At 35.1% G+C, this 11,310-nt stretch overlaps 1 protein-coding gene across 1 annotated transcript in view; it reads left to right on the forward strand.

Moving 5' to 3' along the window:
• EIF3H (eukaryotic translation initiation factor 3 subunit H) overlaps positions 1-11,068 on the forward strand; it is a 104,539-nt gene extending 93,471 nt beyond the window's left edge. Inside the window, exons 6-8 of the mRNA XM_012751133.3 lie at positions 6,777-6,897; positions 9,266-9,398; positions 10,803-11,068. Coding sequence (XP_012606587.1) covers positions 6,777-6,897; positions 9,266-9,398; positions 10,803-10,900 — 352 coding nt within the window. The 3' untranslated portion in view covers positions 10,901-11,068. The remainder of the gene's footprint in view (positions 1-6,776; positions 6,898-9,265; positions 9,399-10,802) is intronic.
• Positions 11,069-11,310: the final 242 nt, after the last annotated feature.

The raw sequence follows: 11,310 nt of genomic DNA on the forward strand, positions 1-11,310 counted from the left end.
CTGTCAGTAGTAAACTCTAGTTGTTTGAGTTTTTAACTAAAACTGGCATTTTCTAAACCTGACACTGGCTTTTGCTATCTTAGACAATTGGTGGCAGGAATTTCCTAGAGGTGACTGCATTAGCTATCAAGTTGCTAAGATAATGTGTATTATATTGGTACTGTAAAATACTGACTGAAGTATTCTAAACCAGATTGCTTACTTTATGAAATAAATGTTATTTTGCCCGTATTGATTACTCTTAATAGAAATGTGAACAGAGTCATGTATATATATGCTCCTCTATGCCCTTTAAGCTTTATGTTAGTGATTTTGTGTGAAGGGTGACAGGAGGGCAGGAGGCTAGTAGCAGACTTGTAGAATGAAATTAAATGGACAGTGTAGGTAGTCAATCAATACATGTTTATTGGCTGAAAGAAATAAGGTGTGTTTTCTTAAGCATCCAGTTTGGAGCAGAAGCTCAATTATTTACCAGATTTCTAGTTATCCTATATAAAAGCTTATAAAAAAGAAGATATAGAATTTGTACTCCTCAACATAAGCCAAGTGAGATGAGATGAACCTAGAAAGACCAGAGACCCTGATGTTCTTCTTCGTGCTCTGGCATGGGTAGGAGTGTGCCACCTTCCTTTGTATTAGTCCATCACAAAGACCACTAGAAAGTCTTCACAGGCTGGGAAATGGAAACTGAATGTAAATGGAGTGCTAAGTGACACAGCCAGGTTGCAAGGCTAATTTGGCACCAAAAGTGTACTATTTGACTGCAAACATATATTCATAAAAGTCTTTTAATTTGTCTATTTTAGAAGGCCATATTTTTCTTTATTGCTTTTACAAACACTCTCAGCGCACCTGTATTTAAAGCATTGCGCTAAGAACCTCTTTCAGCATGCAGGGTTACAAGTTGATGTATTAAGTATATAGTTATGTAATTATTTTAAATTTACTACATGAAAGCTTTTGCTTATATAATTTATGTCTTCCCCCTTTCCCAGGCTTCCTTTATTGAGCACACAAAACAAATATAGCCATTATGGTGCTTTCACATTACCAATGAGCTGGTCTATAATGTCTGTTTGTCCAAGCAGCATTTATTATATAATGGCTGAGAAAATGTTCCCAATTTACTGTAGCAACTAAGAGCTAGACAAACGTTTTATTATAGTTTTTATCTTCTGTATTTTTATTTTTATGTGAAAGAGGAAGAGAGGCCTTTGCTTTCCATGTGAAATTATTTACAGGGTAAATTGGTGCTTCTGTTGGTAGGAAAAAAAGGAAGCAACCTTGAAGCAGTGCCTCAAGGTTGGACTATTACATTGAACCAAATTGCTAATATTACTATTTTGAGACACTGAAGTATACCTTTTGTACATTCAGTTTTTAATTTCTAATGTCACTTGTGTGATGATGGCATTCAGATCAGTTGCCATAAACGTTTTGGTAAGAAACCTCATCAGAAATCATTTCTTACACAGCTCCTTAAACATTTTGCATTGTATTCTCTTTTACAATCTATATGTGGGTACCAGTTCTTTAATTTACTTTATAAATATACTCTATACTCTGAATAAAATATACTGTATTCCCTTGTGTTAAAAAATTCTAATTTTTAATTTTATTAGATGGAAATTCTAGTTATGGTTATTCCATAAAAGCCTTTAATAATTTTTAAAAATCTATTATATAAGCCTTCAGCTTTTACACACGAAAAACAATTCTGTTTTTATTTCTTCTTTTTAAAAAGTAAACTAAGAGTGGGCATCATACATTATGGATAATAAGCATAAACTGATATGTAGCCAGAGCAGACTTAACACTCTATGTCTTGGTTCACATGTGTTTAAGTTATCTGTTTTAAGTTCTTTGTTTCCTTGGCAATAAAAGAAAGGCTGTAGTATTGAAACTTCTAATAGTAAGTCCATGTTTCAGTATTCTAGTTGAACTTGTACTGAAAAGACCCCCACAAAGTTGCTCTTGATAATGGATCTGATTTTCTGTGAATGTTATTTATGAAATATTTTGGTATTGTTAATTCCTGGTGCCTTTCAGGCCTGTACAGCAACAGATTTTTGAGTTTTTCTGATTGGTTAGGTTTCTAAAGAGCATTATCATAATAGAAATATTATGAAATCCTTGACCCATGTATTTATGCTTGTGGCAGTGTTCTTTCACTATAATTATATATATTTGCAGCACATAATATTAGTACTTTATATTAAAGACCTTTTGGGGTAGAGAAGGAAGAGGGTCTATTTTAGTAGTACTTTTCTTATTGGTAAAATTATTGTTGTCAGCCTCCAAGATTTAAGGTCTGGGTCCAAATACTAGGCTTTTCTCTGCATATGGCAGTACCTCTCCTTTGTTTTTTCCAGTGTCACTGGTCTCCTGGTAACCTCCCAGTCACAGGATTGGTGGTGATCTCTCTTTCTCTGATTTCCTTTTGCACTTACTGACATACATGACTTAACAACTAACCATGTACTTAATGATATTTCTTATACTTAATATAGTCTTTGGGCCTCAATTCATTCAGTAGTGAAAATGATCTGATGTCAATCCCCACCTGTCCTCTTGCCTTCTCCAGACCTAAGTTAATTATTTCCCTCCTTCCTCAGGGATTTTCAGTTCCTCTCTATACTACTAGTTATTTTTTGTTATCTTTATAGACTTGTTTTTCCCATTAAATAAAATTTAAATGCTCAACTCTTCAGACAAATTAAAAGAAAAATGCAACAAACACACACCTATAAACCTTTTACCCAGATTCACCAATTGTATATCTTTCTATTTATGTATATAGGCACATACTTTCCCCCTGAACCATTTGAAAGTGAATTATTGGCAGGACTTTTAACCACTAAATACTTCAGTAGGTATCTCCTAAAAATAAGGACGTTTACACTGTTTAAGTCCCCCTATATTAAAAAGAAATAAACTTACAGAAAGAATACCTTTTGACCTCATGCCATCATTATTCCTCTTTTCAGCTTCTGCTGCATTTTTTGTTTCGTAGTCAAACTTCTTGATAGAATTTTCTACATGTCACTATCTATGTTTCCTCATTTCCCACTTATCCTCAACACTTTGCAGTGTTCCATCCATTGTATGTTCAACCTCTCAGCAAAGTCACAAGAATTCTTTGTCACTATATTACTAGATGTTATAGATTTTTCAGCATTTAATACGGTGGATAACCCCTTCTTTCTGAAATTTTTCCTTTCTTTGGTGTTTGTAAAACTATGGCTCTTCTGAATTACTTCTCATTCTCCACAGTGAGCCCCCTTTTGTTCATCTCTAAACATCAGCGTTAGTCACTTACTGTCTTTTCCACGTATATTCCTGGGGTCATTTTGTCTTACGTCTTTTACTTCCTTAGGCTAGGGCCTCGTATTTCTCTTCTTGATTATTTTCACAATTTCCTAACTTCTTGCTTTTAACCTTTTCCTTTTTCAAAACTGTAGTGATCTTGCTGAATGCAAATTGGATGCTAATATGACTGCTTTGCTTAAAATCTTTGGCTGGTTCCCAATGTCCATAGAATAGAATTAAAACGTATAGTCCGAGTTTCCAAGTATCTTTTTGCAATGACTGTTGCATGCCTCTTCAGTGTCATATAGCTCTTTTTCTCAGTCTTGCCCTTCTTCTGTACTCCTGGCATACTGAATTATTTTCAGTTCTTTAAGTATATCATACTTTTCAAGTGAAGTTCTCTGAACATGCTGCCCAGTATCTGCAGTATCCCTTTCTACCTCCCTTGTTTGGCTACCTCCAACTCCTCCTCAAAAACTGAAAATTCATTCATCCTATAGTCTGGGGAAGTTTCACCTGATTCTACTAAACTATCCTGTATGCTTCTGTTGTATGTCTGTTATAGCATTTACCACCACTACATTGTATTTGTTTGCATTCCTCTCTTCTCACTAGAATGTGTTGAGTACAAGAATATCTTATATAGCTTAATCCTTATTATCTAAAACGGTGATTGGCAAAGTATGTACCCAGTTATATGTGTCAAAAGAATGAATGTGAGGTACAGTATTATTAAACTTTATTCCTGAGGTTATTTGGAAATCAGTGTGACTACCTAATCAACGGGTCTGGACATTTGATTAGCTACTGGAAAAAAATCATTTTAATTCTTCATCTTGCACCATATGTTCAAACACTTAAGTCTGAGTGAATTAAAATCAAACCGTTAAGAAATTAGAAGAAAACAGAAGCAAATGCTTATCTGGTTTCCAGAGAAGAGAAGCTGTTTTAAATTTCAAAATGAGTGAAAAATTACAGTGGAATAAGATAAATATGAAATAAAATTTAATATGAAAGAAGCACTTGATTCTTGGACAAGTGAAATCATTAGGCCAAGTTCCTTGGCCAAGGTTGTCTAGGTAATACCAGACTGAGATTAAAAGATAAATGTATTCACCACGTGCACACACACATGCCTGTCCTATGTTCTATTATTTGAGCGAGAGCCAAAACTTTCTAATTTTCTTCAGGTTGCAGATGGAATCTATATTTTAATTGGATTTATTTTCATTTATTCCCAATATTCCCAACCTGTTTCTTTCTTAGTCTATCCCTTCTCTGTAGATCTAGTAACCATCCACTTGGCTGCTCACACCAGAAAACTGAGAGTCACACTTGATTCCTCCTCTCTCTTACCCCATATTAAATAAAGATTGCCAGATCTGCACCAGAAGAGCTCTCAGCTATGCTCACTTTTCTCCATACTTAGTGCCACCGTCCGAGTTCAAGCCACCACTGTTTCTCCCTGGAATATCACAATAGATTCTTGAAGGAAGGGTGCAGTTTTTAAAATAGAGATAAAAATCGACCATGTTAACAATTTTAAAGTGTACAATTCAGTAATTTTTAGTGTATTCACAATATTGTACAATCATTATGAATTCTAGAACGTTATCATCACTGCAGACAGAAAACCCTATTAAACAGTCATTCCCTGATACCCCATCCCTTGGCAACCACTAGTTACTTTCTGTCTCTATGGATTTGCCTGTTCTGGATATTTCATAAAGTGGGATCCTACAATAAGTACCCTTTTGTGTCTGGCTTCTTTATTTAATGTTTTCTTCTTTGTATAATGTTTTCCAGGTTCATCCATGATGTAGCGCATGTCAGTACTTCATTCTTTTTAATGCCTGAATGATATTCTGTTGTATGGATTTACCACAATTTGTTTATCCATTCATTGTTTAATGGATATTTGGGTGGTTTCTACCTTTTGGGTGTTATGAATAATGTAGCTATTAACATGCATGTACAAGTTTTTGTGTGAGCATATATTTTCAATTCTCTTAGATGTATATATAGGAGTGTAATTGCTGGGTCATATTGTAACTCTCTTTAGTTTTATGAGGAGCCACCAAATTATTTTCCACAGCAGTTCCATCATTTTACATTCCATCCTCACTGTATGAGTGTTTTAGTTTCTCTACATCCCTGCCACCACAGCACCGTTAGACTCTTAACTGATCTCCTGGTTCTGCTCTCCAATCTATCTGGATAGCAACAGAGTGACCATTTTAAAATTTAAGTCAAAACATGTCACAAACATGCACAGTTTCAGGACATCATTCATATTGGAGTTGAGAAGTCTCAATCACACACACTACATTGTTGGGGAGTTGTGTGGTGCTAATGGGCTTTCTACAGGCACTTGTCTGTCCTCCCTAACCTAATAATTGCGCTCCAGCTATGCCAGGCCTCTTCTTTTTATCAAATCTGCCTAGTTCATGCCCATTTCAAGCCTTCAGCACTTGCACTTTCTTTTGCCTAGAATACTTTTTGCATGGCTGACTCCTAATCTTTTGCTTTCAGCCTGTCATCTCCTCAAAGAGATATTCTGACCATGCTATCTAAAGTGTCTTTTCTCCTCCCACTTCCTTCCCTCCTCCCATTCCTAATCAATTATAAGCTCATTGAAGACAGAGACCATGTATGTCTCATTCACTGTTGTCTTCCTGTTTCCTAATACTGAGGCTGGCACATAATAGGAGTTTAGTAAATATCTATTTGAAATTAATAAATGAGTACTATTAGTTGTTAGCTAGCTATTTTTAGAATATATATGTATAGTAGCTGTCCAGGCTTTACCATGGCAGGAGACAGTGGCAGGCAGAAATCAGTGAATACAGTGGTTACTGTATCAATCATTAGCATCACTTTATAAAGAGATTTTAAGTAACTGAGCTGTAATAGAAATTTCTAGAGAGAGAAGAAGTATGAAATACTGTGCAACAGATTAAAGGAAAGGAACCTCTTCATTTGGCTTTGCAGAATAAATGCTGTTGTTGAACCTCCTAGATAGAGAAATCGTGTTCCTGAAGTCTTAATCTGTTTGCATGGTTCTTTCCTATGACTACTGATTTAAAGGCTCTGGAACACATTTGCAGGGGTCAAGGTGGGAGCTGTTAGGGAAGAGGGTTCTGAAGTACTTTAGTTAAACTTGATTTAAAAAAAATATAGATGTCTCAGTAGGTATGTTTAACAGTTCCTGCCATAACATACCTATGTTCTCACAATAAGAAACTGAGCTGTTTCAGATACCCTTGAGATTATAGTTGTGTGTGTGATAGGGAAAGTTTAATAAAAGCTGACTCAGAAGCTTTCCTCCACCCTTGCTTTTATGCATATCTGTGCTGTCATTCTTTTAGCAAAAAGACAGATCAAGTTCATATCTCAGAAGTGTTCAGAGCAGTGACAGAACCCTAACGTCAAGTAAGACATGTCTGTATATTTACTTTACATTTCAGCAATCATTTGGGGAAGAATCTACAGTTGCTGATGGACAGAGTGGATGATATGAGCCAAGATATAGTTAAATATAACACATACATGAGGAATACTAGTAAACAGCAGCAGCAGAAACATCAGGTTGGTATTATGGAAAAATTCAACATTCATTTCTAAGTATGATACTTCAAGAGCTATCTTCAAAATGATGTAAATTATAAAGCATTGACCATTAGCTAGTAGCTCTATATCATATTTTAAAAGATTTTTTTATATAGTATCTTCCTAATGTATTATTTACATGTTGTATTTTAAAATATCTGTGTTAAAGAGAGCCCTGGCTTATTAAGCTCAGAGTATAATGCCAAGGTTATGCAAATAAGAGATACATTTATTGAGAAAATCAGAGGCAAAGAGATTCCAGAGTGTCACAGCTCATTTCTTTACTAACTGTAATTGGTTTGGTAGTGGCTCATTGCAGCATAGTTAGCAATCTTCAGTTCATTTAAAAAATTGAGCAATTGTGATTAAGAGCAAGCAATTTTGATAGGAAATAGTAGACCAACTGCTGTGAAGTAAATAGTATAATACAGACAGAAACCCTAGAGTTACCTGAATATTCTCATATGCACATATATGCTGCTATGGCCATTTAACACTTTTCTTATTCATGTTACTTCAAGACCACGTGATTTTCACAGTTCCTGAAATGTTTTGGACTATATTGTTCTAAAATGTCCTCAGCTTTTGATTCATAGATCAAATGAATGTTGGTTCCAGAATGTTTATCTGTGAAAGTAGCATGCATATACGACACTCTGTGTTCATTAAAATGTACTTTAAATATAGATTTCTTTTTTTTTTGAGACAGAGTCTCACTTTGTTGCCCAGGCTAGAGTGAGTGCCGTGGCGTCAGCCTAGCTCACAGCAACCTCAAACTCCTGGGCTCAAGCGATCCTTCTGCCTCAGCCTCCCGAGTAGCTGGGGACTACAGGAATGTACCACCATGCCCGGCTAATTTTTTCTATATATATATTAGTTGGCCAATTAATTTCTTTCTATTTAGAATAGAGATGGGGTCTCGCTCTTGCTCAGGCTGGTTTCGAACTCCTGACCTTGGGCAATCTGCCTGCATCGGCCTCCCAGAGTGCTAGGATTACAGGCGTGAGCCACCATGCCCGGCCTAAATATAGATTTCTAAGTACAACTAAGTAATTCTAAGAATATTGTATTTTTTTAAATTTAATATCAGAGTTCATATATACTATGTAGTGAAATTTAAAATACTTTGTTTTTACCACACTTAGAATTGAGGTAACATATATAAATCTATAGTGTTTTTTTTTTTTTTAACTGAAAAGATGGTGGTGGTTATAAATTGCTGATAAACTGGTGGTGGTTACAGATCTCTAATAAACTGAGGGGGGAATAAAACCATCCCAGTTTGATTTCAATCTTTTGCTGGTTCTTCGTATAGGTAAAGGACTTGCTTGGAGTATCAAATTGAGTCTCTGTCACCTATGAAACAATTGGTTCTGGAAGCCAATCTTACAGATCCCTTTCAGAATTTAATATGTCTTAAAATTTCTCATGTGACATTTCTTCATACTTACCAGCAGCATCCATACCCTTTGTAGATTTGTCTCACTTTTACTCTCATACCCTATAATGAGTACAGAAATCTTTGCAAAGCAAGTTACTCAGCTTCTTTTAGGAAGAAGTACCATTTCCACTGGTCTTCATAGGAATCCAAGAATAAATTTTTACTAGCCCACCTTGGTTTCTCATTACCTGACATTTTATGGCCATATGTGTGTTTTATTTTCTTAACAGTTTGGAATAATCTATGGCTATTAGCTCTAACTGTAATTGATCTACAAGTTTATAGTTGATCTATACCTTTATACATATGTGTGTGTGTGTGTGTGTATCTTCCCACCTTCTCTTCAGAGAATCAGAGTTTGAGAATATTTGAATCCAGATTTTGAGAGTATTTGAAGTATTATCTGATTATCCATCCTTAGCTAAAGCATAGATCTGTTAAGAATAGTAATAATTGCAAACAACAGTAATAACATCATTGATATTGTAATTAAGGTTAGTGGGGATCAAGTTGAAAATTCCCAGTGTGGTAGTTCATTGGTTAGTTATTAAAGTTAAGGTGAATCATTTACTATTCCATTTTCATAAAAGGTAAAATTACTCTCTCTCACTCACTAATCATGAGCTTCTTTGTCTTTTAAGAATACTATTACTTAACATAATCAATTTTGTTTTCTGAATCATTAGTTATAATCTTAGAGCTCAGAGTGACACTAGAGTTTACAACAAAGGAATTTTCTTCTACTGTTGCCATATTTAACTTCTTAGAAGCAAGTTACCAAATGTTGCCATTGATAAAACTGAGATTAGAATTCAGAGCAATGGGGTTTTGCTGGTTGCACAAGCAAGGGAGGTTTTTCTTTCTCCTCAGAGAAAAATAATCAAATCATTTCCCTTTGAATTTTAGTATCAGCAGCGTCGCCAGCAGGAGAACATGCAGCGTCAGAGCCGAGGAGAACCCCCACTCCCTGAGGAAGACCTGTCCAAACTCTTCAAACCACTGCAGCCCCCTGCCAGGATGGATTCGCTGCTCATTGCAGGTATTGTTAGCCAGTACAAAACCTGGCTGGTTTTCTCTGTTGTTTAGGAAGAAGAAGGCAATGATAAAATTTACAAACAGAAAAAGATACCGTAAAAGCTAGTATATTTTAATTGGTTGGAGGCTGAATTTGAATCTAGCACCTGTAATTTCTGAAATTTAAGAATTTTCAAGTCTTTGTTATTTCTTGGGTTCTTTCAGTGCTTCACTCTGTGGGTAGCTAAGCATTTTTGGAATTGCATTATAAACTTGCTAAAATTGAAAGGTTTTATTTGAGTTATCTTTCATGGAAACCGAGAAACAAATGTTTACAATCTCATGATGCAAAAGATCATTTTTATAAAGCTCAGGCCCCTTACTTTTCCTCTTCTAGCCCAGTACTATACAGTGGGTACTTGAATTAATTTAAGAAAATATTTCTCTTACTTTGGTTTAAATTTTGGCAATAAAACGAATGTAATTCTGGATGAACTTTCTCTGTGTATACTTACACCACCTTTAAGCAGTAGAGATCCAGTGTCCTATGCTAGGACTTGATTTTGAATATATAACACTTATACTTTTAGATGGACATAATCTTATTTCTGTAGAAATGTTAAATTCTATTTGAGTCAAGGCTGGTTGTCTATGAGAGGTTTTATTAGAATGAAACTCCTACTTAAAGAAAAGCTAATCTTCTATAATTTTTTATTTCTACTGGTATATTTTTAGTGTGTGTGTGTAACATCTAAATTCCTAAGAATTTTCTAGTACACATATACATTACATTTGGGAACTGAGTCATAATTCCTTTCTTAAGGTCCAATTCAAACAGAATTGTAGTTCTAACACCTTCAAGAAACATTGATTAGTTAGATCATTAAATCATTAGTTTTAAGACATAAAAGAGCAATGATGGAGCCCTTTCTTCAAGTGGACTCCTGCTCTTGCTCTGTGTGGCTCAGATGACTAATAATTAGTAATTCTCAAAGCACAGAGTAAAAACTACTATAGTTGTTCACATTGGGGTCAGGTGGGTCTGGTTGGATTACAGTTCTGTGATTTTATTGTTTATATCTCCTTTCTACCTGTTAAGGTGAGCCAGTGATATTTTCTTAGTACAGTGTTGGTCTGATCTGCATAGTCATTACATTTTGATTGACAACTAATATGTCCTTAGGGCTTTTTATAAGTAGTTTTTCTTCATTCTCCACGTAGTCAAGAGTAGAAGATAGCTTATTTTCAAAAGAACTTACATTCCTTATCCCTTATGGAAAACATAGACTGACTTCTTATAAACTCTAGATTCAAAACAAAATACTGGTGATTCTTTATTTTGTTGGTTTTCTTGTTTGACTAGTATTCTGGGTCATTTTACAATTTGTGAAACATCATGACTCTCTTTTTCTCTTTTTCAAATGCACAGGCCAGATTAACACTTACTGCCAGAACATCAAGGAGTTCACTGCCCAAAACTTAGGCAAACTCTTCATGGCCCAGGCTCTTCAAGAATACAACAACTAAGGCAATGAAGTTTCCAGAAAAGAAGTTAAGATGGACTCTTCAGGGCCTCTCTTCAGAAGAAATATATTTGCAAATTGAAAAGCACAGAGGATTCCTTTAGTATCATTTCAGTTTTTGGCTATAACATCTTTCTAGCCAAAATAAAATAAAACAAAATTTTGACTGCTAGTTCATTTGGTTTTAGATGTATTTTGCTTACTTTTGCTTTGTTTATACTTCTTTGTTTCCAAAAAATAAAACATTTGAGTTCAGCAGGCTCAGAACTATAAGGCTTCACCACCTTCAACCTCTTGGATGCCACATTTCAACCATATGTTTCAGTGCTGCTTATCCTAACTCTTAATCTGGAAGCCTTGGTGTACCTACTATGAATTTTTGTGCTTCATTGCTCCCAGATGAGCACCTCTGGA

Source organism: Microcebus murinus, chromosome 7 (genome assembly GCF_040939455.1).
Source record: "Microcebus murinus isolate Inina chromosome 7, M.murinus_Inina_mat1.0, whole genome shotgun sequence".
Classification (NCBI taxonomy): Eukaryota; Metazoa; Chordata; class Mammalia; order Primates; family Cheirogaleidae; genus Microcebus; species Microcebus murinus.